General features: G+C 42.0%; 1 protein-coding gene across 1 annotated transcript; it reads left to right on the top strand.

The window, feature by feature from the left end:
• Positions 1 to 2,298: 2,298 nt before the first annotated feature.
• Positions 2,299 to 15,881, top strand: LOC120022018 (zinc transporter ZIP4-like). The gene is made up of 11 exons (XM_038965818.1): positions 2,299 to 2,427; positions 3,862 to 4,158; positions 4,363 to 4,593; positions 6,379 to 6,550; positions 7,079 to 7,251; positions 8,322 to 8,504; positions 10,548 to 10,643; positions 11,864 to 11,927; positions 13,355 to 13,507; positions 14,649 to 14,836; positions 15,194 to 15,881. Exons 1-11 carry the CDS (start codon positions 2,299 to 2,301, stop codon positions 15,320 to 15,322), a joined length of 1,815 nt encoding a protein of 604 aa, XP_038821746.1. The 3' UTR covers positions 15,323 to 15,881.
• Positions 15,882 to 26,231: the final 10,350 nt, after the last annotated feature.

Here is a 26,231-nt window from a genome sequence, read left to right as displayed (position 1 = left end):
TGGAATTGTTTTCATTCGTCCACTTGATACAGTTCCAAAATGTCTTGCATGTCAAGAAACGGTGTCACCGGCCACATCCTGATGGCGCTAAATGTTTTTTGTGCAATTTGTTGCATTTTAAAGTTACAACAGAGAAAAGAGACAACATTTTAAATAAAAAGTCATTAGTACCAGAAAATGGCACTATTTTCATAGGAAGGCAAAAGAGCCAGTGCTCCAGCCCCCTTAGGACTCTATCTGTGCACGTGCCTGATGTTCAGAGTATAAGAGCAGTGAGACTACTGCCTCCTGGGAGATTTTGTTCCAGGTATTGTATGTCTGATTAAACTGTGTTGGCCTAGATAACAAGATATGTTTGGCTGTTTCTTTTTACAGGCTTAAGGAAGAGGTTTAGATGGACTTTTTAAACAGCTGAGAGAGAGGATGACCAATTCTCTTTGACCTGTATGAGCAAGATACTGTATCTCAGACCTGTCATTTTTTTTCTTTTTTGGGGGGACACTCTTGAAAACAAGATGGTGCATCTCAAGAGATTTCATCCTGCAAAATGTATAATAAAAAAAAAACACTTTTAAATTATTTCCACCTGTAGCACTGATCCTTATAGCGAACTCCCTTTCATCTGCGCTTTTAGCTTGCTTAGCCTACAATGTGTGATGAATGTGTTTTTGAAGAGAATTAAGAAATGTTTTTTTAAATACATTTTTTATATATATTTTTATATGGAGAGTTGTCTACAGGAGCAGTAGAAAAGTATTTTTCATGAATTAAATGAAGGGGGGGGGCATTTTTTTCACTTTCTGCGTCTGCCCCACCAAAGGTCTGTGCACAACCCTGCTGAACAGGACATTACTTCATCCAAATATGTTCAAGGTGGCAAACTACTGTAGGCCTACTTTGGGTACCTCATTTGGATGTTCATACTTACACCTAAAGAACCTTCAAACAGCTTCATGTTTGACTTGGAGACAGGTGATCTCCCCCTCATTTCCTCCTGACCATTGACACAAGGATGTGTTTGGTAGTTCTGCCAGACCAGCGTGACCTGGCCCAGCCTCACCTGGCCCAGTCACTGATGTGGTGTAGAGCGAAGTCATCAGTCCATTAATCATTGTGAGTAGGGTCAGGAGTTTCTCTTAGCCATGGTCAGGAAAAACTATTGGCCCTAAATATGAAACCCAATCATCCAGTCACACGGTCAGTGCATATGTTGAATGATGTCCATGGAAAGGACGTTTAGTCCACAGAATGATGTCCATGGAAAGGACGTTTAGTCCACAGAATGATGTCCATGGAAAGGACGTTTAGTCCACAGAATGATTGTACATGGAAAGGACGTTTAGTCCACAGAATGATTGTACATGGAAAGGACGTTTAGTCCACAGAATGATTGTACATGGAAAGGACGTTTAGTCCACAGAATGATTGTACATGGAAAGGACGTTTAGTCCACAGAATGATTGTACATGGATGGAAAGGACGTTTAGTCCACAGAATGATTGTACATGGAGAATGGGGCCTCTGAATTGATTCATCAATAAACGTCCTCAACTGTGTTGGCTGTTTCAAAAAATATATCGATCAATTCATGTATTATCAGTATACATTTTTTTACAAAAAGGTTCTGTAGAAATGTGTATTATTTGTTTTGTTTTTACGCTGTCAGTAATGCTTTGTGTTACATCATGTTTATTCATTTTCCCAATACACAATCTTTTAGTAAATGGGAATGTTAGCTAATAGATTAGATATCTTCACCACTGGAGAGATAGCAGGCAGAAAAAAATTCCCATAAAGGGTCATCAGGGTATTGGTCACCATTGAGGATGTAAGTGAATCACTTGGCAGTTGGTACAAATATTTTGCCTGTATTCTTAGCAACATGTCTTATTGACATAACTCTTGCCATTATGTCAGCTGATGCTGAGTGTACATTGAAGACAGGTGATTTTGGACCTGTACCCCTTATTCAGGTGAACTGCAATGGTTTCCTATTTATGGACTGGTAGAGAAGCGCAACTCGCCTCTGGACCAATCAAAGGCGAGCTAACAGGTCAAGGAAATCTCTAACTTAGCTGATTATAGATAGCTGTTTGGTGAACTTAAAACCGTGTGTGGACTGCATATGCGCCACTCGGAATCATCTCTTTCTATAAACTCACTGTTTTTGCACTTTTATTTTATTTTTTTAAAGAGGATTTATATTTTAATAGAACAATGGAAACTATATATAGGTATTTTCCCGTTATTCTCCTATGTCTGAGTTTTAACCTATTCAGCTATGCGTGGTGTTCACCTATGGATGTATATGGGAAAGTGGTGGAGCTCGTTTCGCCAGGAGAGGAATACCTGGATGAAATGTCAGTTCGCTCCTTTTTCAAACAGTTGGAGAAGCGTGTGCAGTGCCCTGGTGTGTCGTGTGAAAAGGTAACTTTTTTCTTACACTCGCTTCAACTTGGTTTTAGGAAAGGTCGAGGTCCAATCTGCACCTGTTACTGTGCCGTGCGCTACACACAATGGAATACAGCGCTGTACATTTGTCATAGTGCTTTTTCAGACCTAGCTTGTTAAGCCTAAATCTGTATATATTTTTTTTATTGACCAGTCTCTAACCAAGTCTTTTTTTTATTGATACATATATCGTGAGCAATAATAATAATAATAATAATTATATGATAATGATAACAATAATGATTCTGACTATTATTATGTAGGTATTATATAGAAAGAATACACGACGTCAGCATTGCAGATTGTTTTGTACCAGATTTGTGTAACTGGAGGTATTAAAATCATTAAGTTCTACCAATGATGTAAAACACCTTATCAATATTTAACAAATTCCATGTGTTAGGGTATTATCATAGATTATCGCAATGGCTTTGACTTAAATGGCTTATGTGTAATAAAATAATAATAATAATAAATAAAATAAATATTGTGGTTGTATTACCCTTTTACTGTGCAGTTTAAACTTCTTAATGATTGGGCATTCTGTTTTATGTAATTTAATACATTCAATGTAAAAAAAAAAAAATATATATATTTTTTTACTCTGTCCATCATGCCATTGCACCACAAATACTCCAATAAGTGTTCATTTTGGTTTCATTTGATTACAGTAGAAAAACATGTACACACCAATTTTTTTGGAATAATTTTTTTTCTGTTGTTCAGACATTGAAGGCCTTGGACTTTACCGTGGCAGGTGTAATCTGCCCTTGTGACCATGTAGAGGAAGTTTTCTGTCACATGTTATGTGAGAGATGTGTTATAGATTGGCCAAACATGTTTGGGACTAACACTAATGATCAGTAGGTAGACAGCATGTTCTGCTAATGCAACAATGGCTTCAGATCTTACTCATACGTGGTCATGATGCTGGAGAATCAGGAAGAAGTCTCTGCACACTTCCAGTGAGATGCACATTTTATTTGAATAGATACGGAGCTTTCGGTCAGTCGACCTTCATCGAGCTCAGCCTCTTTTAAAAGAAATGTGCATCTGACTTGAAGTGTGTCAAGACTTTTTATTTGTATTTTTTTTCTCCAGTTGAGCATTTTGCCTCCAGCACCACTAATCGGTTCTGGGTTTCTGGTAGACTCTACAGAATAATCTGTTAGATAATAGGTCAAGTCACTGTATGTCCTGACTCAAAAAGCCCGAGAATAGCTGTTAAAGATCAGAAAATTAGATTTTTATGTCTCGCATTCACCCAACCCAAACTCCTTTAGCTTTGTGGTCATAATGACTGACTATACAAGACCCTACGTTGGTTTTCTCTCATAAATTAGGCCTATATTTGTACTGAGTAGATACATAATCTACATGAAACACTGAAGCCACCCTGCTTCTTTCTAGTGCCTCTCTGTGCAGTCAGTAGACCAGCTGGTGGGTAACTTCACCAGCACTGGTGGTCTCCTTCACAACGAAGGCTTCTTCAGAGTAGCGGCAGGATGCTGCCTGTACCTCAGCTCTCCCTCAGAGGCCTGCTCTGCCGTGAGGGCAGGGAGGTGGGGGGACGAGACGGACAACTTCATCCATGAGATCACAGGCTATGACCATGGGGATGGACACGGAGACATGGAGAGCAGTGGGATAGAGACACTGCTCCATAACTTGAAGAAGCACTACAGGCCCGATCAGCAGTACGACCAGGTTGGTGCTGCTGTGTTAATAAGAATGGCAACACATTTTATATACTGTACCTTCTAAGGTTGTGCAATAGAAAGCCAATGAACTACCGTTAGCAACAGTGACCTGTTTTCTAACAAACTCATTTGAGTAGATTTGTTTCAACAAAATATTTATATTCTATTCAACGGTGTATGTCTGTCCCGTGTTATCGTGGTCATTTAGCAGTGTCTTACTGGTCAAGACATCTTGGAGGAGATGAATGATGGTGTCCCACACAACATGGATGTGGTGTTTGGATACATAGTTTACCATGCTTTGCGAGGTGACTGCATGACTGCCAGAGCACTGCCTGAAGAGGACTACTTTCTGGATTTCATATTCAACTCCTTCGGTTCTGACAACATTACCATACATGGTACAGTAAGAAACAACTATTCCTATTTGTACGAAATGTCCGTGCTGTAATATTGCCTCATAACAAACTACTATCCCTATTTAGTATGAATCATTTTCCTCGCACTGTTTAGTTTTATTACACTGTAATGTCATGCTCCTGGCTGTACTGTAACATCAACCCACTCATTAATCCATCTTGTGCAATACATAGTTCATCATTAATTTAGCATGATGCTATTGATGTTATCCCCTACCCCTATGTTAATGTTACCCTCAAACCCTATGCTATAACCCCATGAAGCCTGGATAATGAGTTTATATTGCTGTTCCCCAATGGCCTAATATACTCTACCAGCATATTACTGTTCCTCAATGGCCTGCTAATATACTCTACCACCAACTAACCATATCATTGTGATTCATCTCTGTAGAGCTGGAAGGTCTTATGAACAGCCTACAACTGGGTGGCGTCCATGAAGAGGATCACGATCATAGAGATCAAAAGGGACACAAAGATGACCATGGTCACGATGACCACGTTGACCATGACCATAGTGACCACAGTACTGTTAGCAGGGGTCGGGGGGGTCGAAGTGGAGGTGATGCCTTCAGGACGAGTCATGAAGAGGGGTACCACCATAGGAACATCAGCAGCTGGGAACTGGTAATTGTTATACTCAACCACCATGGTTCTTTGTCTGTAATTAGGTCAAGGCCATCACTCCAATCTCCTGAAGAGACCTTCAGGGGCTTAACGACGCACGCACGCACGCAAGCACGCACGCACGCACGCACGCACGCACGCACGCACGCACGCACACACACACACACACACACACAGGCTCCTTCACTCTGACTCATTATCAGACTAGTAAACCCCTGGTGTCCGCTGCATCTCCAATGAGCCTCAGATGTGCAGTAGATGGCCTGAGCTATTGGCAGCCGTAGGATTCTCCCCATGGTAATATCTATATGAGAGAAATCTGAATGAGAAGGAACACTGCTGAGGGATAATAACATGTTACTTGTAATATATTGGTCCCCACTTTGTGAATGCCCAATGACATCTTACTATCAGTTAGCGACAAGGAGTGTCAATTCAAAGAATAGGCCAATGGGCTTTGGTCAAAAGTTGTGCACTGCAAAGGGAATAGTGATCCATTTGGGACACAGTATTCTGACAGAGGTATATTAATTGAAGAATTAATTCGCACTTCCATTTTACACTGACACACGGCACTGCATTTTCAACTGTAGCAATTACCACATATCAGGGGCGATACATATTCTGTGATGGAAAGTGTTTTAAAAATACTGCTTGTTTCCTCCATGTGGACGTGTTTCAGCCGTGTTTTCTCCACGTAGATGTGTTTCAGCCGTGTTTTCTCCACGCGGACGTGTTTCAGCCCTGTTTCCTCCACGCGGACGTGTTTCAGCCCTGTTTCCTCCACGTGGACGTGTTTCAGTCCTGTTTCCTCCACGTAGACGTGTTTCATCCCTGTTTCCTCCACGTGGACGTGTTTCAGTCCTGTTTCCTCCACGTGGACGTGTTTCAGCCGTGTTTTCTCCACGTAGACGTGTTTCAGCCGTGTTTCCTCCACGTAGACGTGTTTCACCCCTGTTTCCTCCACGTAGACGTGTTTCAGCCCTGTTTCCTCCACGTAGACGTGTTTCACCCCTGTTTCCTCCACGTGGACGTGTTTCAGCCCTGTTTCCTCCACGTAGATGTGTTTCAGTCCTGTTTCCTCCACGTGGACGTGTTTCAGCCCTGTTTCCTCCACGTGGACGTGTTTCAGCCCTGTTTCCTCCACGTGGACGTGTTTCAGCCCTGTTTTTTCCACGTAGACGTGTTTCAGCCCGGAGGAGCTGATAAAGATCCATGGGCTGAATGGATCTAGCCTGTCCAGGTCTGACGTGGCCCGGCTCAGCCCAGCCCTGATCCAGCAGCTCCTCAGTGGTGCCTGCAACAGCATCTCTCCCCCCACTGGACCATTAGACCAGCTCAGCACCACAGAGAGTGAGTGAACTGCTACAGTCCTAGCCACTGTGATTCTGCATTGTGTGCTCTTGTGATTGATCTATATATTGCTACAGTACACTCTATATTCAACACTCATTCCTTTCCTTTTGATACAGAAAGTCCCATTCCTGCCTGTTAATTTTTTTAATGATAAAGGAATTATAGAGACACTATGCAGAAATACATTTCCTATGTTTGTAAATATGAATGCTCCAAAATTCTAAATCACAAACTTGAGGCTCTAGTCCAAAAAGACTAGAGCCTATTGCATTCGGTAGGACTAGAGCCTATTGCATTCGGTAGGACTAGAGCCTATTGCATTCGGTAGGACTAGAGCCTATTGCATTCGGTAGGACTAGAGCCTATTGCATTCGGTAGGACTAGAGCCTATTTCAAGCATAATCACACAATGTTTACTGTATTATCTAACAGACCTTTTGTGGCTTGACTGACTGACTGATTGGCTTGAGTCTGGCACTGTTATTATATTTGTAACCCCTTAATGTTAATTCTCTCTCCCCACAGAGTTTGTGTATGCCTCCATAGCCAATCTACTGATCTGTCTGGCCGCCTTGGTTGGCGTTATGGTGCTGTTGTGTACCTCCTGCAGCAGTGTCTTCCAGCTCGTCATTCAGTTCTGTGTCAGCCTGGCCGTTGGCTCCCTCACTGGGGACGCCCTGTTGCACCTCCTGCCTATGGTGAGCACCACAGTACCATATCCACATCACTGAGCCCAGCTGATTCAAGCTGAGCTGCACTGTACTGGCCTGGTTATGCATCCATAATAGTTGCTAGAATGTCCAATGTGAAAAGAAAACCACTTATCTAGCCAGCCAGACCTCTTCCTCCTCAACACTTCATTAAAGTGTTGTGGTTAATGTCAGTGCGACCCAATGATCAGCCAGATGTCTGAGAGACCTCCATGATAAGTCAGAGCAACACATACAGTAGTCCCATCTGATGCTTCCTAGCCTTATTTCCCTCAGGGCAGAAGTCTGGAGGGGATACTTCCTGCTGCTGCAGCTCAATCCACTTAGATCCATCATGTCAACATCGCAGGGCGAAGTATTAGCAGGCTGTCACACCGTGTCATCACCTACAGTGTCAAATAATAACGATGTGAGGAACAAGAACGACACCTTCAGATCGGGCAAACAGAGAAATGGCCCCATGTTCCTTCAGGGAACTTTAGGTTATTACAAAGCCAATGATAAGAGCAACATAACAATGTGTCCCAATGGTCCGACATGACTTCTTATCTTCTTCTCCTTCACAACCACTTATTAAGAGGACTTGATTGGTTAAAGCAATATGGTGGATAGGTACTGGTCTCCACTCTAGACTTTCATCTGTCAGTAGTGAGTGAAGGAGGCCATTTCACACTAATGGACCCTGCATAGGTTGATTGCATCGCCAGTATTTGGTCTTGTGTAGTGTATTACACTTCACTTGAACCTGCCTTCATAAGAGCAACGTAACACTGTCGTAACACTGTCATTACAACGACATAACACTGTCATTACAACGACATAACACTGTCGTTACAATGACATAACACTGTCGTTACAATGACATAACACTGTCGTTACAATGACATAACACTGTCGTTACAATGACATAACACTGTCGTTACAATGACATAACACTGTCGTTACAATGACATAACACTGTCGTTACAATGACATAACACTGTCGTTACAATGACATAACACTGTCATTGGGCTGACTGTGTCAGACTGGGTTGTGACTGTTTCCTCTGTTGGTTCAGTTCCTAGGCCTCCATGTTCACAGTGAAGGAACAGATCACGGCCACTCAGAGGAGGTTCCAGACTACATCTGTAAGATACTGGTGATGATGGCTGGCATCTACTGCTTCTATCTCATGGAGACTATCTTCTCCATCATCACCACTCACAAGGACAGCCATCACCATTCCCTGCATCACCATGGGGTAAGTAGTGTCTATCATCTGGGCTGTGTTCAGTAGGGCACGATGTAGCAAAATGTGTTGCAACAGGAAACAAAAATCTGGGTTCTTATTGGACACGTCCAGGTGGTACCTCCCCATTTCACACTGTTTCTAAACCTTATCTCCTTACTGAACACCTCCGTTCTGTCAGCTTACTGGTTCGGTGGATCCATGGTGAAAAGAACTCCCACACACGTACACTTGCAATACACCTTTTAATAAAGTGCAATGTTTCGGGTCAAAGAAATTTGTCAGGTCTTACTGGTTCCAAAATGTGAGAATTGTTAGCTATCACCGTTAGATACAGTTGAAGTCGGAAGTTTACATACACCTTAGCCAAATACATTTAAGCTCAGTTTTTCACAATTTCTGACATTTAATCCTTGTAAAAATTCCCCGTTTTATGTCAGTTAGGATCACTACTTTATTTTAAGAATGTGAAATGTCAGAATAATAGTAGAGAGAATTATTTATTTCAGCTTTTATTTCTTTCATCACATTCCCAGTGGGTCAGAAGTTTACATGCACTCAATTAGTATTTGGTAGCATTGCCTTTAAATTGTTTAACTTGGGTCAAACGTTGCCTTTAAATTGTTTAACTTGGGTCAAACGGTAGCCTTCCACAAGCTTCCCACAATAAGTTGGGTGAATTTTGGCCCATTCCTCCTGACAGAGCTGGTGTAACTGAGTCAGATTTGTAGGCCTACTTGCTCACACATGCTTTTTCAGTTCTGTCCACAAATGTTCTATGAGATTGAGGTCAGGGCTTTGTGATGGCCACTCCAATACCTTGACTTTGTTGTCCTCAAGCCATTTTGCTACAACTTTGGAAGTATGCTTGGGGTCATTGTCCATTTGGAAGACCCATTTGCGACCAAGCTTTAACTTCCTGACTGATGTCTTGAGATGTTGCTTCAATATATCCACATCATTTTCCTTGCTAATGATGCCATCTATTTTGTGAAGTGCACCAGTCCCTCCTGCTGCAAAGCACCCCCACAACATGATGCTGCCACCCCCGTGCTTCACGGTTGGGATGGTGTTCTTCGGGTTGCAAGACTCCCCCTTTTTCCTCCAAACATAGCGATGGTCATTATGGCCAAACAGTTATATTTTTGTTTCATCAGACCAGAGGACATTTCTCCAAAAAGTACGATCTTTGTCCCCATGTGCAGTTGCAAACCGTAGTCTGGCTTTCTTGTGGCGGTTTTGGAACAGTGGCTTCTTCCTTGCTGAGCGGCCTTTCAGGTTCTGTCGATATAGGACTCGTTTTACTGTGGATATAGATACTTTTGTACCTGTTTCCTCCAGCATCTTCACAAGGTCCTTTGCTGTTGTTCTGGGATTGATTTGCAATTTTCGCACCAAAGTACGTTCATCTCTAGGAAACAGAAGGCGTCTCCTTCCTGAGCGGTATGATGGCTGCGTGGTCCCATGGTGTTTATACTTGCGTACTATTGTTTGTACAGATGAGCGTGGTACCTTCAGGCGTTTGGAAATTGCTCCCAAGGATGAACCAGACTTGTGAAGGTCTACAATTTCTTTCTGAGGTCTTGGCTGATTTCTATTGATTTTCCCATGATGTCAAGCAAAGAGGCACTGAGTTTGAAGGTAGGCCTTGAAATGCATCCACAGGTACATCTCCAATTGACTCAAATGATGTCAATTAGCCTATCAGAAGCTTCTAAAGCCTTGACATCGTTTTCTGGAATTTTCCAAGCTGTTTAAAGGCACAGTCAACTTAGTGTATGTACATTTCTGACCCACTGGAATTGTGATACAATGAATTATATGTGAAATAATCTGTCTGTAAACAGTTGTTGAAAATGACTTGTGTCATGCACAAAGTAGATGTTTGTTAACAACAAACATTTGTTTTTGTTAACAAGAAATTTGTGGAGTGGTTGAAAAACGAGTTTTAATGACTCCAACCTAAGTGTATGTAAACTTCCGACGTCAACTGTACATGTTGTTTGTTGTGATGTTCCGGGCACAGACAGATACATTGTGCCATTGTGTTTCCAGGAGGAGTCTGAGCCCCATCACTGTGACCATGGTAAAGTCCTGGAGATGTACATGCAGGAGAAGAATAACAAGCAGTCCATCTCACAGACTGACCTGGTAGGTTCTGTACCGCTTATTCACAGACTGACCTGGTAGGTTCTGTACCGCTTATTCACAGACTGACCTGGTAGGTTTTGTACCGCTTATTCACAGACTGACCTGGTAGGTTCTGTACCGCTTATTCACAGACTGACCTGGTAGGTTCTGTACCACTTATTCACAGACTGACCTGGTAGGTTCTGTACCGCTTATTCACAGACTGACCTGGTAGGTTCTGTACCACTTATTCACAGACTGACCTGGTAGGTTCTGTACCGCTTATTCACAGACTGACCTGGTAGGTTCTGTACCGCTTATTCACAGACTGACCTGGTAGGTTCTGTACCGCTTATTCACAGACTGACCTGGTAGGTTCTGTACCGCTTATTCACAGACTGACCTGGTAGGTTCTGTACCACTTATTCACAGACTGACCTGGTAGGTTCTGTACCACTTATTCACAGACTGACCTGGTAGGTTCTGTACCGCTTATTCACAGACTGACCTGGTAGGTTCTGTACCACTTATTCACAGACTGACCTGGTAGGTTCTGTACCACTTATTCACAGACTGACCTGGTAGGTTCTGTACCGCTTATTCACAGACTGACCTGGTAGGTTCTGTACCGCTTATTCACAGACTGACCTGGTAGGTTCTGTACCACTTATTCACAGACTGACCTGGTAGGTTCTGTACCACTTATTCACAGACTGACCTGGTAGGTTCTGTACCACTTATTCACAGACTGACCTGGTAGGTTCTGTACCACTTATTCGCAGACTGACCTGGTAGGTTCTGTACCACTTATTCGCAGACTGACCTGGTAGGTTCTGTACCGCTTATTCACAGACTGACCTGGTAGGTTCTGTACCGCTTATTCACAGACTGACCTGGTAGGTTCTGTACCACTTATTCACAGACTGACCTGGTAGGTTCTGTACCACTTATTCACAGACTGACCTGGTAGGTTCTGTACCACTTATTCACAGACTGACCTGGTAGGTTCTGTACCACTTATTCACAGACACACCTGTGACGTTCTAAACCCTCTATCCTCTCTCTTGGAGATCTGAGTCAGAGGTCCATGACTGAACAGCCAGTATCCTAGTAAAGCTATGTTTTTACCTGACACAGTATGTAGTCTCAAGTCTTTACTACCCGTGTCTCTGAACACCTTGTCCTCCACTAACTTGTTCACGCCTGCTGTAATTCCGATGTTGTACTTCTGATCCTAAAAGGTTGAAAGTGAGAACAGTGAGGACACAGAGAAAGCCTATCCAGAACCAAACCAGCGCTCAAGAGGTAAGATAGACAACCCAGGTCATCATACAACCTGTAAGGAAGAGATGAAATATAGGTCAGGGTCTGACAGTCAGGGCGTTCACTGGAAAGCTGATATACTGTGAACTTACTGTGTGAGTCAAGTCTAGTCAATGATTACACACATTCAGCATGACAAAGAGTAATGTGCACCAAAGAGCTTTGTTCACTTACATGAGGAACAGCAATAAAGGGATTCATTACTACAGGGGTACAACATTTTAGCTGCAGATGCACCCAAAAACACCCTGTCATATCATTGTAAATGATAATATAAACAGTGACAACAATTTATTTATCTGACATGATTAAAATGAGACATCATCCTTTATGTAATCTTTATAAACAATTCAAGCACAATATTCAATGGTTTAGTTGTAGTCACTCTACAGTATAACTGCTAGCTTGCCAGTTCCTACCAGTGTAAAAATACTTTAAAGTACTACTTAAGTAGTTTTTTGGGGGTATCTCTACTTTACTTTACTATTTATATTTTTGCCAACTTTTACTTCACTACATTCCTAAAGAAAATAATGTACTTTTTATTTTCCCTGACACCTAAAAGTGCTCGTTACATTTTGACAAAAAAATGATCCATTTCACGCACTTAGTAAGAGAACGTCCCTGGTCATCCCTACTGCCTCTGATCTGGCGGACTCACTTAACACAAATGTTTTGTTTGTAAATAATATCTGAGTGTTGGCGTGTGCCTGTGGCTATAAGTACATTTTTAAAAAACATTACAATTGTGCCGTCTGGTTTGCTTAATATAAAGAATTTGAAATGATTTATACTTTTACTTTTCATACTTAAGTATATTTGAGCAATTACATTTACTTTTGATACTGAAGTATATTTAAAACCAAATACTTTCAGACTTTTACTCAAGTAGTATTTTATTGGGTGACTCACTTTTACTTGAGTCATTTTCTATTAAGGTATCTTTACTTTTACTCAAGTATGACAATTTAGTACTTTTTCCACCACTGGTTCCTACAGATGTAGGATCTTAATTTGATCACCCTGTTCTTGCAGGAAATGCAAACATGAAGCAACTTTAAGGTTTAAAAATACTTCTAAAGTTAGTAATTTCCACTTTCAAATGTCAGACTTGATTTGTCCTAACTAAAAATGTATCAACCCCTCCAAAAATGTCCATTAATTATAATCCACACAATAATTCATATTTCCTGTTGATACAGGATACTTTTCCTGCTGTGAGAAACTGGTCAAATGAATATCCTACATCTGTATTCTGTATTCCAGCCTAATGGCATTAGCTAATCAATACTGCTGTCACTGTGAAATATGAATTTAGACACATGATTAACAATAGCCAAATTTGACTTTACTTCTTTAGACGACTGAACCTTTCTCTGAGTTTCCCTTCTGTCTCTCCCCTCTACTAGAACAGCGTCTGCTACCCTACATGGTTACCATAGGGGACGGGATACATAACTTTGCCGATGGCCTGGCTATCGGAGCGGCCTTTTCTGTTTCCTGGAATTCCGGCCTTGCCACGTCTTTGGCTGTGTTCTGTCATGAGTTGCCTCATGAACTGGGTGAGTGTAGACCGACGCCTCTAGTTGTGTCACGCCCTGGCCTTAGTTATCTTTGTTTTCTTTATTATTTTAGTTAGGTCAGGGTGTGACATGGGGGATGTTTGTGTGTTTTAGTCTCGTCTAGGGTGTTTGTATTGTCTAGGGGGTGTTTGTAGAGTTCATGGGGTTGTGTTCATTGTAGGTGTTTATGTAAGTCTATGGTTGCCTAGGTTGGTTCTCAATTAGAGACAGCTGTCTATCGTTGTCTCTGATTGGGAGCCATATTTAGGCAGCCATAGTCATTAGGTAGGTTGTGGGTGATTGTCTATGTGTAAGTTGCCAGTGTCTGCACTTATTGTCGTATTATAGCTTCACGGTTGTTTTGTTTAGTTTGTTTTAGTGTTCTTCGTCTTCCTTAAATAAATACATAATGTATTTATATCACGCTGTGCCTTGGTCCTCTCTTTCACCCGAAGACGATCGTGACAAGTTGGTCATGTTGAAAGAGGTTTTTAGGGAATGAGACCCGGCCACATTGGTACTTCAGATGTTTCTTTATGTCAATTCCTATATATATATAAATGACACTGTATACAGTGGGAAGAACAAGTATTTGATACACTGCCGATTTTGCAGGTTTTCCTACTTACAAAGCATGTAGAGGTCTGTAATTTTTATCATAGGTACACTTCAACTGTGAGAGACGGAATCTAAAACAACAATCCAGAAAATCACATTGTATGATTTTTAAGTAATTAATTTGCATTTTATTGCATGACACAAGGATTTCGGCTCTCACAGACCTGTTAGTTTTTCTTTAAGAAGCCCTCCTGTTCTCCACTCATTACCTGTATTGATAAAAATTACAGACCTCTACATGCTTTGTAAGTAGGAAAACCTGCAAAATCGGCAGTGTATCAAATACTTGTTCTCCCCACTCTATATAAATGAAATGGTGTTAGATTTGTTTGATTTCAGAACAATATTTTTTCATTTCAAACAGTCAAGTATTAGAATGGATGAGTAGTAGTAGTAGATGATTAGCCACGTCTTCTCTCTCCATCCAGATTCCTATTCACACAATCCCTCCAATGGCATCAACCTAAGACCTACATTTTATCACTGACGACCCTTTTAAACCTCTCCGTCCTACATCTCCCAGGTGATTTTGCAATCCTGCTGCACAGCGGGTTGTCAGTGAAGAAGGCCTTGATGCTGAACGTGGGCAGTGCCCTCACATCCTTCATCGGACTCTACATTGCCCTCACCGTCTCTACTGACCTGGCCACCAAGCAGTGGATCGCGGCCATCACCTCTGGTCTCTTCTTGTATGTGGGTCTGGCTGATATGGTTAGTACACTAGGTTTACCACATTCTCAAACAGGCTGTGAGGAATCGCTTCTTTGGGCTTCTCTTCAAATGAGAGTATCGCACAAATTGTTCAAATGACCCTTCGCTAAGCCCTGCCGTCTTGGTTACTGTTGCAACTTCGGACAACATTTTCCCCGGGAAGCCCAATTATGACTTGGGCCTTGAGTGTCTCCTGGCTATGTCACCTGACCAGGAAGAGTTAGTTATGCCCTAGTTATGGCACGGTTGCTCCTATGTCTTTCATCAATACCCTAATGCCTATCTTTCTCTGTAAATATGCTATATTTGGGCAAAGAGTTAAATGCAGTGGATTGTCCTGCTTCTTTCTCCTCGCAGCTCCCCACCATGATCCATGCGGACAACCGTAGGCCCTGGCTCATGTTCCTGCTCCAGAACTTAGGACTGCTGTCTGGCTGGGGCATGCTGCTGCTCCTCTCTCTGTATGAGGAAAGGATTAGCTTCTAGAGCCTCCTAGTCCTCACACTGTACAGTACAATGCAATGGATTTGTATACAATTACAAATGACACTGTATGTAAACTATGCTATATTTGACCTGTTTTGATATATTTCATTTAACACGCTTGATCATTCTATATGATACAAGATTTCCTCAAAATGACTTTCTAGATGATATATGCGATTATAGTCTAGTTCTGTTGTATCTACCACATAGAAGTGTAGTCTGTTGGTGTTCAGTCTGAACCTGCTGTTGGTGCTAATGTTACTGTTGGAAAGGATTTCATCTGTAGTTCAAACTGTAATTTATACCACCGATATTTATAATGGGACTCACAGATCCTCAGCCTACTGCCTCTGTAATTGCCACATATTTTGTATAACCACATACCATAACAGTGTGACTGTGCAGGGAAGTAGGTAGATTCTATTTTAAGTTAGCGGTAATGCAGAGGTTGACAGTGTATGTATACATGTGAGAATGTGACATGTTTAGATTTGTCTACCTTTGTCAAATGTGTATTTTTACTTATGTGCCACCAATCCCACAAAACCCTCAAAAGTAATAAAATACGCTAAGAAAATAATGATTATGATACATGTTGTTTCTGTATAGTTTTCCTTGTTTAACACATAAATTGAGCACAAAGCCATATAATGCTTTCCAGCTGCAGTATTTTTTCATTCTGTCCAGTCTACCACTCAAGAGAATTCCCTGTAAATGGATACAGGAAATAACCTCCTCTAGATACTTGGTTATCTGACATGATTAGTTACGTCGGCAGTTTCACTGTTCAGAGTCCACACTTCAAAGACAGACCGCTCAAATCCATGGATCGCAACTTCTGATAAATCAGAGGTGGACCCTCATGTTTTATCTTTTACAGTAGATCACCAGTCAGCATGGTGATTTACTGTAGTTTGTCTGATTACCAAGAGAGGGGTTATAAAGAAGGGTTGGTACAGCAAAGTATATCAGCAGAGATGACAGGCATTGTGGATTCCATTTGATAAAATGGCCATAGTAACAGTCAGAGCAAGGGAGTGGAGGAGCTATATGTCAAGGGATTGGTATGCCTCCCAAATGGCACCCTATTGCCTACTTGGTGCACTACTTTTAACCAGAGTCCAGGTCAAAAGTAGTGCACTATATAGGCAATAGGGTGCCATTTGGGAGGCACACAGAGTTTCTGGTCCATACAGTATGACCAACAGTAAAGAGCAAGGGCAATAGGGGTGTGGCCCCGCATACAGAACGCTCCACACAGGTATGACCGTAAGTCCAAGGGAGTTAAGTGGATAAGACAGATGATTTAGCAGCCTTACGATAAATATTTAGAATCATCTCTATGCACACCAGAGCTACAGATAAGATTAGAGGTTTATATCACTCATCTTTATTGTTTTTAAATAAAATGGTTAAGTTAATAACAAAGACTAATAATATAAGATGCATGTGTTTGTTTAGAAACATCGCCACATTATGTCAGTGGCCTAGAGAGAGATCCCAGCTGTTTAGGCTTCTTCATCATAAACTACTATAATCACCCCTTATGGTTTGACTGTCTCAGCTTCTGTCCTGTTGTCTCTTAGCTGCTGTCCTGTTTTCTCTTAGCTTCTGTCCTGTTTTCTCTTAGCTTCTGTCCTGTTGTCTCTTAGCTTCTGTCCTGTTTTCTCTTAGTTCCTGTCCTGTTTTCTCTTAGTTCCTGTCCTGTTTTCTCTTAGTTCCTGTCCTGTTTTCTCTTAGCTTCTGTCCTGTTTTCTCTTAGTTCCTGTCCTGTTGTCTCTTAGCTTCTGTCCTGTTTTCTCTTAGTTCCTGTCCTGTTTTCTCTTAGCTTCTGTCCTGTTTTCTCTTAGCTTCTGTCCTGTTTTCTCTTAGCTTCTGTCCTGTTTTCTCTTAGCTTCTGTCCTGTTTTCTCTTAGGTTCTGTCCTGTTTTCTCTTAGTTCCTGTCCTGTTTTCTCTTAGTTCCTGTCCTGTTTTCTCTTAGCTTCTGTCCTGTTTTCTCTTAGCTTCTGTCCTGTTTTCTCTTAGCTTCTGTCCTGTTTTCTCTTAGCTTCTGTCCTGTTTTCTCTTAGCTTCTGTCCTGTTTTCTCTTAGCTTCTGTCCTGTTTTCTCTTAGCTTCTGTCCTGATTTCTCTTAGTTTTCTCTTAGTTCCTGTCCTGTTTTCTCTTAGTTCCTGTCCTGTTTTCTCTTAGTTTTCTCTTAGTTCCTGTCCTGTTTTCTCTTAGATTTCTCTTAGCTTCTGTCCTGTTGTCTCTTAGCTTCTGTCCTGTTTTCTCTTAGTTTTCTCTTAGTTCCTGTCCTGTTTTCTCTTAGATTTCTCTTAGCTTCTGTCCTGTTGTCTCTTAGCTTCTGTCCTGTTTTCTCTTAGTTCCTGTCCTGTTTTCTCTTAGATTTCTCTTAGCTTCTGTCCTGTTGTCTCTTAGTTCCTGTCCTGTTTTCTCTTAGTTCCTGTCCTGTTTTCTCTTAGCTTCTGTCCTGTTTTCTCTTAGTTCCTGTCCTGTTTTCTCTTAGTTCCTGTCCTGTTTTCTCTTAGTTTTCTCTTAGTTCCTGTCCTGTTTTCTCTTAGATTTCTCTTAGTTCCTGTCCTGTTTTCTCTTAGATTTCTCTTAGCTTCTGTCCTGTTTTCTCTTAGCTTCTGTCCTGTTTTCTCTTAGCTTCTGTCCTGATTTCTCTTAGTTCCTGTCCTGTTTTCTCTTAGCTTCTGTCCTGTTTTCTCTTAGGTTCTGTCCTGTTTTCTCTTAGTTCCTGTCCTGTTTTCTCTTAGATTTCTCTTAGCTTCTGTCCTGTTTTCTCTTAGTTCCTGTCCTGTTTTCTCTTAGATTTCTCTTAGCTTCTGTCCTGTTGTCTCTTAGCTTCTGTCCTGTTTTCTCTTAGCTTCTGTCCTGTTTTCTCTTAGTTCCTGTCCTGTTTTCTCTTAGTTCCTGTCCTGTTTTCTCTTAGATTTCTCTTAGCTTCTGTCCTGTTGTCTCTTAGCTTCTGTCCTGTTTTCTCTTAGCTTCTGTCCTGTTTTCTCTTAGCTTCTGTCCTGTTGTCTCTTAGCTTCTGTCCTGGTTTCTCTTAGGTTCTGTCCTGTTTTCTCTTAGCTTCTGTCCTGATTTCTCTTAGTTCCTGTCCTGTTTTCTCTTAGTTCCTGTCCTGATTTCTCTTAGTTCCTGTCCTGTTTTCTCTTAGTTCCTGTCCTGATTTCTCTTAGTTCCTGTCCTGTTTTCTCTTAGTTCCTGTCCTGTTTTCTCTTAGCTTCTGTCCTGTTGTCTCTTAGCTTCTGTCCTGGTTTCTCTTAGGTTCTGTCCTGTTTTCTCTTAGCTTCTGTCCTGATTTCTCTTAGTTCCTGTCCTGTTTTCTCTTAGTTCCTGTCCTGTTTTCTCTTAGTTCCTGTCCTGATTTCTCTTAGCTTCTGTCCTGTTTTCTCTTAGTTCCTGTCCTGTTTTCTCTTAGTTCCTGTCCTGTTTTCTCTTAGTTCCTGTCCTGTTTTCTCTTAGTTCCTGTCCTGTTTTCTCTTAGTTCCTGTCCTGTTTTCTCTTAGTTCCTGTCCTGTTTTCTCTTAGCTTCTGTCCTGTTTTCTCTTAGTTCCTGTCCTGTTTTCTCTTAGTTCCTGTCCTGTTGTCTCTTAGTTCCTGTCCTGTTTTCTCTTAGCTTCTGTCCTGTTTTCTCTTAGGTTCTGTCCTGTTTTTTATTCGTTTCTGTTTTGTTTGAAAAAGGTCCAGATTTTAAAAATATTTTTTTAGAAACAATTTTCCAAAGAAAAATACGATAACCAAATACTTGAAAGGGGTGAAGTTATGCCGAGCTACTCATAGGGAGTTGATGATACACATTCAATTGTAACTTTATAGTGAATTGAGGATTTTGTCTCCAACATAAGTGAGGAAAAAGGATGTTTCTTATAAGTAGGGATTTGTTCATATTGACCACTGGAGGGAGCTCTGAGCCTAATAATGTAATGTCTTTCCTTTTGCCTTGAAATTCACCCCAGACACATGGCCACAGAGAGACAGACGTACAGTATCACTGTAGGATGTTTTCTTTCCACTGAAATTATAGGTGAGGGTTGTCAACACGTGATTATAAGAACATGGTGTTGTAAATAGTGAGGTAAATTGATATTCTTCACAAATCCCTACTATTTTTAAAAAGATGAATGTTCTTTTTATATAGCATTCACATCTCACATTTCAGTCCACTGCAGTTACAGCAATTTGACAGTTGTTACAACATTTATCATGGTCCACCTATTATAATTTGACTGTTTTGCAACTGTAGACGACATGGGCAAAGAAATCCTGCAGAGTATTTCATTGTCAGGCTATTCATAAACTCCTCCCTGTTAAATATTCTCCATGTACAACCTTCTGAAACAAGCATCACAATATGACAATGATGTGACAATACTCTACAAAACAATTTTGATGCAATTGACAGGGTTTTTCTTTATATTTACTATTTTCTACATTGTATGTAGAATGATAGTGAAGACATCAAAACTATGAAATAACACATGGAATCATGTAGTAACCAAAAAAGTGTTAAACAAATAAAAATACATTTTAGATTCTTCAAAGTATTCACCCTTTGCCTTGATGACAGCTTTGCATTCTCTACCAGCTTCATGTGGTACGCCTGCCAGTCTTTAGAAAGCACCAATTAATTTATTCATAGACGCCAGTGGTGACCCGTCATTCAGGGCAGGTGGGGCAGAGTAAAAAAAGAAGCATGTTATTTTGGCATTAATACGTATCACATATCAGTTTGCAAACAATGTAAAAAATATATACAAATAATTGAGTTAATAAAGCCTCATGTGGGATTGGTGGCACATAAGTCTATATTTTTGCTTTCTTGAGTAAGGCAGCTCCAAAATGCAGGTGTTTCAGCCTAGCTCAGTGCTTTCTGTGGTGGTGGGACAGCCAGCAGAAAATACAGAGCATAGGGGTTGGTAATGTTCTCTAGTTACGCCGTGATTGGCTCAGTGTTCTGTCACTCATGGGGACACTATGTCACCGCCAAATCTAAGGGTAGAGCTTGAAAATTCAAGCCCCTTGGGTGCTGCCATAGAGTTAAATTAGAAGTGCCCATCCAAGAAGACTCAAGGTCATTGGCCACAGATAAAATGAAGTCAAATCACATTATATGTACAGTAGCTTTGATTGGACTGATCATGTCAATATCATACTTTCAAAATCTTAGCTAGCAGCCATCATCATTAATGAAGTCGACAATCAACTAGCAAATCCTTTTTAATCCTTGTCAAATTAAGATAAATAATGAAGAGAAACGATTGATAAAATGTATCGCTGCTCATCGGCCATTGGACATGAACATTACACAACAAGTGGAAAATCGCAAATTCAACAATGAGTTGTTTGGAAGGAATCAGTGGCTAACTGCAAGCATGGCAAAACAATCACTAGCCTGCTATTCAGTGGAGTGGCTGTCCGGTCCCAAGTCTGGGTTTAAGGATCTCTTTTCCAAGCTTAAAATGATAAACATTCAACATTGGCCATGCTGTCAATCCAGCATCATTTCTGCCGTGCTCGAAACAACTGTTACTCGGAACTGGGAAATCTGACTTCAGTGAGTTCAAGACAACTGGGAACTCGGAACTGGGAAATCTGACTTCAGTGAGTTCAAGACAACTGGGAACTCGGGGGAAAAAACGAGCTCCGACTGGGGAAAAAACATTTTGGATGGTCATCCAACTCAGAATTGTAAATCGGGAAGTCGGGCCTTTTTCTATAGCTACGACCTGAAGATCACTGACGTCATCATGATTCGACCTGTTTTTTTCTCCAAGTTCCCAGTTGTCTTGGAAGCACCATAAGTCCAGAGAAATCCAGACTTTGATGACAAAATTTGCTCACGAAGGACCGCCGTGCCACCTTCTTGTTCAAGTGAGCACAGCACAATGAGTCCAAAAAAGGTATTTTATCCTTCTGCATAAATTATGTAATATGCCAGGGAGATATGTATACTGTAGCTAAGAAAGTAATACTAAGTGTATGTTGTGTAGTAAACTGTTAGTAGCCCATGTGCCTCACCCTAATAATTTGGTCTATTTTTCCCTCTTAATTTTGCCTACTGTTCAGACTTGGTGGTGCACATGTAGCCTATAACCTGTTTTAGAGAATGTAATCATTGAATATTGTAAGAGCTTTCATTGTCTGCTTATATGCCCTCTTTGTTTATCCTACGTTTCTGACTTGGTGTACAGGGAGAACACTGTAAGAATGGCCCATGTTCTGAATTATGTCGCTGTACATTTCAAAGTGTTAAATAAATAGTTATATTGACTACGTCAGTCCTAGCTCGCCCATTGATGTCTTAATCGAAATTACAGATTGCCTCTTATCCGCTTGTCGTCCCCTTATGCCATAGTTTGTACATCTCAATTGTTAGTAGAAACCACATTTGTTTAAGCAAGTCAGCCATATCAGCTATGTTTCTTTGAAAGGCAGTAAATGAGGAGGAATGAACTTTCACTGCCAGACAAGGCCCCGCTGATAGCCAGGTGTAGCAGTGGTAAGGTGTTGGGACTGCTGTTGGGACTCTGCTGTCCGGACAGCTTTATGTAGGCCCTAACAGTTTGTGGGCACTGTTTGTCACCATTATAGTGCAATTAATGTGTTGTTTAGTGTTGTGTAGTGGCTTTGCTGGCATGCATCGCACAATTATAATTGTTTTGATTGCCTCACCAAGATTTACATGCTAAAATCGCCACTGAAAGACGCAGATGCATGCTCAGCTGTGTAGGATAGAATCTATTGATAGACAGATGCATGCTCAGCTGTGTAGGATAGAATCCATTGATAGACAGATGCATGCTCAGCTGTGTAGGATAGAATCCATTAATAGACAGATGCATGCTCAGCTGTGTAGGATAGAATCTATTGATAGACACAGACACATGCTCAGCTGTGTAGGATAGAATCTATTGATAGACAGATGCATGCTCAGCTGTGTAGGATAGAATCTATTGATAGACACAGACACATGCTCAGCTGTGTAGGATAGAATCTATTGATAAACAGACGCATGCTCAGCTGTGTAGGATATAATCTATTGATTGACACAGATGCATGCTCAGCTGTGTAGGATAGAATCTATTGAAAGACAGACGCATGCTCAGCTGTGCAGGATAGAATCCATTGATAGACAGATGCATGCTCAGCTGTGTAGGATAGAATCTATTGATAGACAGACGCATGCTCAGCTGTGTAGGATAGAATATATTGATAGACAGATGCATGCTCAGTTGTGCAGGTTTGAATCTATTGATAGGCACAGATGCATGCTCAGCTGTGCAGGTTTGAATCTATTGATAGACAGATGCATGCTCAGCTGTGCAGGATAGAATATATTGATAGACAGATGCATGCTCAGTTGTGCAGGTTTGAATCTATTGATAGACACAGATGCATGCTCAGCTGTGTAGGATAGAATCTATTGATAGACAGATGCATGCTCAGCTGTGTAGGATAGAATATATTGATAGACAGATGCATGCTCAGCTGTGTAGGATAGAATCTATTGATAGACAGATGCATGCTCAGCTGTGCAGGATAGAATATATTGATAGACAGATGCATGCTCAGCTGTGTAAGATAGAATCTATTGATAGACAGATGCATGCTCAGCTGTGCAGGATAGAATATATTGATAGACAGATGCATGCTCAGCTGTATAAGATAGAATATATTGATAGACAGATGCATGCTCAGCTGTGTAGGATAGAATCTATTGATAGACAGATGCATGCTCAGCTGTGCAGGATAGAATATATTGATAGACAGATGCATGCTCAGCTGTGTAAGATAGAATCTATTGATAGACAGATGCATGCTCAGCTGTGCAGGATAGAATATATTGATAGACAGATGCATGCTCAGCTGTGTAAGATAGAATATATTGATAGACAGATGCATGCTCAGCTGTGCAGGATAGAATATATTGATAGACAGATGCATGCTCAGCTGTGTAAGATAGAATCTATTGATAGACAGATGCATGCTCAGCTGTGTAAGATAGAATCTATTGATAGACACAGACGCATGCTCAGCTGTGTAGGATATAATCCATTGATAGACACAGACGCATGCTCAGCTGTGTAGGATAGAATCTATTGATAGACACAGACGCATGCTCAGCTGTGTAAGATAGAATCTATTGATAGACACAGACGCATGCTCAGCTGTGTAGGATATAATCCATTGATAGACACAGACGCATGCTCAGCTGTGTAGGATAGAATCTATTGATAGACAGACGCATGCTCAGCTGTGCAGGATAGAATATATTGATAGACAGATGCATGCTCAGCTGTGTAGGATAGAATCTATTGATTGACACAGATGCATGCTCAGCTGTGTAGGATAGAATCTATTGATAGACAGATGCATGCTCAGCTGTGTAGGATAGAATCTATTGATAGACAGATGCATGCTCAGCTGTGTAGGATAGAATCTATTGATAGACAGATGCATGCTCAGCTGTCCAGGATAGAATCTATTGATAGACAGATGCATGCTCAGCTGTGTAGGATAGAATCTATTGATAGACAGATGCATGCTCAGCTGTGTAGGATAGAATATATTGATAGACAGATGCATGCTCAGCTGTGTAGGATAGAATCTATTGATAGACAGATGCATGCTCAGCTGTGTAGGATAGAATCCATTGATAAACAGACGCATGCTCAGCTGTGTAGGATAGAATCTATTGATAGACACAGACGCATGCTCAGCTGTGTAGGATAGAACATATTGATAGACAGATGCATGCTCAGCTGTGTAGGATAGAATCTATTGATAGACAGATGCATGCTCAGCTGTGTAGGATATAATCTATTGATAGACAGATGCATGCTCAGCTGTGTAGGATATAATCTATTGATAGACAGATGCATGCTCAGCTGTGTAGGATAGAATCTATTGATAGACAGATGCATGCTCAGCTGTGCAGGATAGAATCTATTGATAGACAGATGCATGCTCAGCTGTGCAGGATAGAATATATTGATAGACAGATGCATGCTCAGCAGTGCAGGATATAATCTATTGATAGACAGATGCATGCTCAGCTGTGCAGGATAGAATCCATTGATAGACAGATGCATGCTCAGCTGTGTAGGATATAATCTATTGATAGACAGATGCATGCTCAGCTGTGCAGGATAGAATCCATTGATAGACAGATGCATGCTCAGCTGTGTAGGATAGAATGTGGAAAAGATGGACCCTATAAAGATCCTGTAACTGTGTTTCACGTGCTAGATACAGAGGAATGCGGTAGGCATGTGACAGAAGCTATGACATTCCATGAGGTTCCTCAAATACAGAGAGAAAGAGCTGAACTATCATGTGAACAATCTATTTATAGGTTATGCAAATGTGTTGTTATTCCACATGTCTCCGATGTTGTTATACTCTGATGTCTTTGATGTCAACAGGTAAATAGCTCATTTCTGTTGCTCTGAAGATTGTTTTATTTTGTACTTTTCTTTTTAAAATATTTTTTCATTTGCACTGTACCTTGGTGAGTTGTGCATTGTGACTGCCTTGTAAAATAAAAAAATAAAAAACTGCTTTAGATAACACTTTGTGTTGACCTGGAACACTACATTCACTGTTGAAGTATGCGAGTGACAGATATGGCTTTTTAATCTAATCCATGGCCTGTTCTCCCCTCATTCCCATGCAGCTCTAGCTGTCTATGTGGTTAATGATGTTCCCATTAGGTGCCCTGTAGTGTCCTGCGGTGAGCTGGGGATGGCTGTGGTGGGCCATGGTCGGCTAGGGAGAGCTCTGGTGGACTGGGGATGGCTGTGGTGGGCCATGGTCGGCTAGGGAGAGCTCTGGTGGGCTGGGGATGGCTGTGGTGGGCCATGGTCGGCTAGGGAGAGCTCTGGTGGGCTGGGGATGGCTGTGGTGGGCCATGGTCGGCTAGGGAGAGCTCTGGCGGGCTGGGGATGGCTGTGGTGGGCCATGGTCGGCTAGGGAGAGCTCTGGTGGGCTGGGGATGGCTGTGGTGGGCCATGGTCGGCTAGGGAGAGCTCTGGTGGGCTGGGGATGGCTGTGGTGGGCCGTGGTCAGCTAGGGAGAGCTCTGGTGGGCTGGGGAGAGCTCTGGTGGGCTGGGGGGCCGTGGTGGGCTGGGGAGAGCCGTGGTGGGCTGGGGAGAGCCGTGGTGGACTGGGGAGAGCCGTGGTGGGCTGGGGAGAGCCGTGAGAGCCGTGGTGGACTGGGGAGAGCCGTGGTGGGCTGGGGAGAGCCGTGGTGGGCTGGGGAGAGCCGTGGTGGACTGGGGAGAGCCGTGGTGAGCTGGGGAGAGCCGTGAGAGCCGTGGTGGACTGGGGAGAGCCGTGGTGGGCTGGGGAGAGCCGTGGTGAGCTGGGGAGAGCCGTGAGAGCCGTGGTGGACTGGGGAGAGCCGTGGTGGACTGGGGAGAGCCGTGGTGGGCTGGGGAGAGCCGTGGTGGGCTGGGGAGAGCCGTGGTGAGCTGGGGAGGTGGGCTGGGGCTGCTCCTGCTTCTCCCACATGGGGACACCCTTTGTGTCTGGGTAGAAGACACAGACTGAAGGTATTAACACCATCCGCTGCCTACCCCCCCTCTCCAATGCACACAGTGGCATGCAGGAACACACACACACAATCCTTCAGTGTCTCTTTCGGGGCTTTTCAATATTTAGAATCCATTCACTGACAAACAAGCACACATGCTGTTGTTGCACACAGACAGACAGACAGACAGACAGACAGACAGACAGACAGACAGACAGACAGACAGACAGACAGACAGACAGAGTCTTGTACAACTAACCTTGTGTGGACACACAATTCAGTCCCTTTCAAAATCCTACTTTCTCCTGGTGTGCGTGCGTGTGTGCATCTGCTATATATGTGTGTGTGTGAGTGATGC

The sequence above is a fragment of the Salvelinus namaycush genome, chromosome 27 (genome assembly GCF_016432855.1).
Source record: "Salvelinus namaycush isolate Seneca chromosome 27, SaNama_1.0, whole genome shotgun sequence".
Lineage (NCBI taxonomy): Eukaryota > Metazoa > Chordata > Actinopteri > Salmoniformes > Salmonidae > Salvelinus > Salvelinus namaycush.
This window is presented reverse-complemented; position numbering and strand designations above follow the sequence as displayed.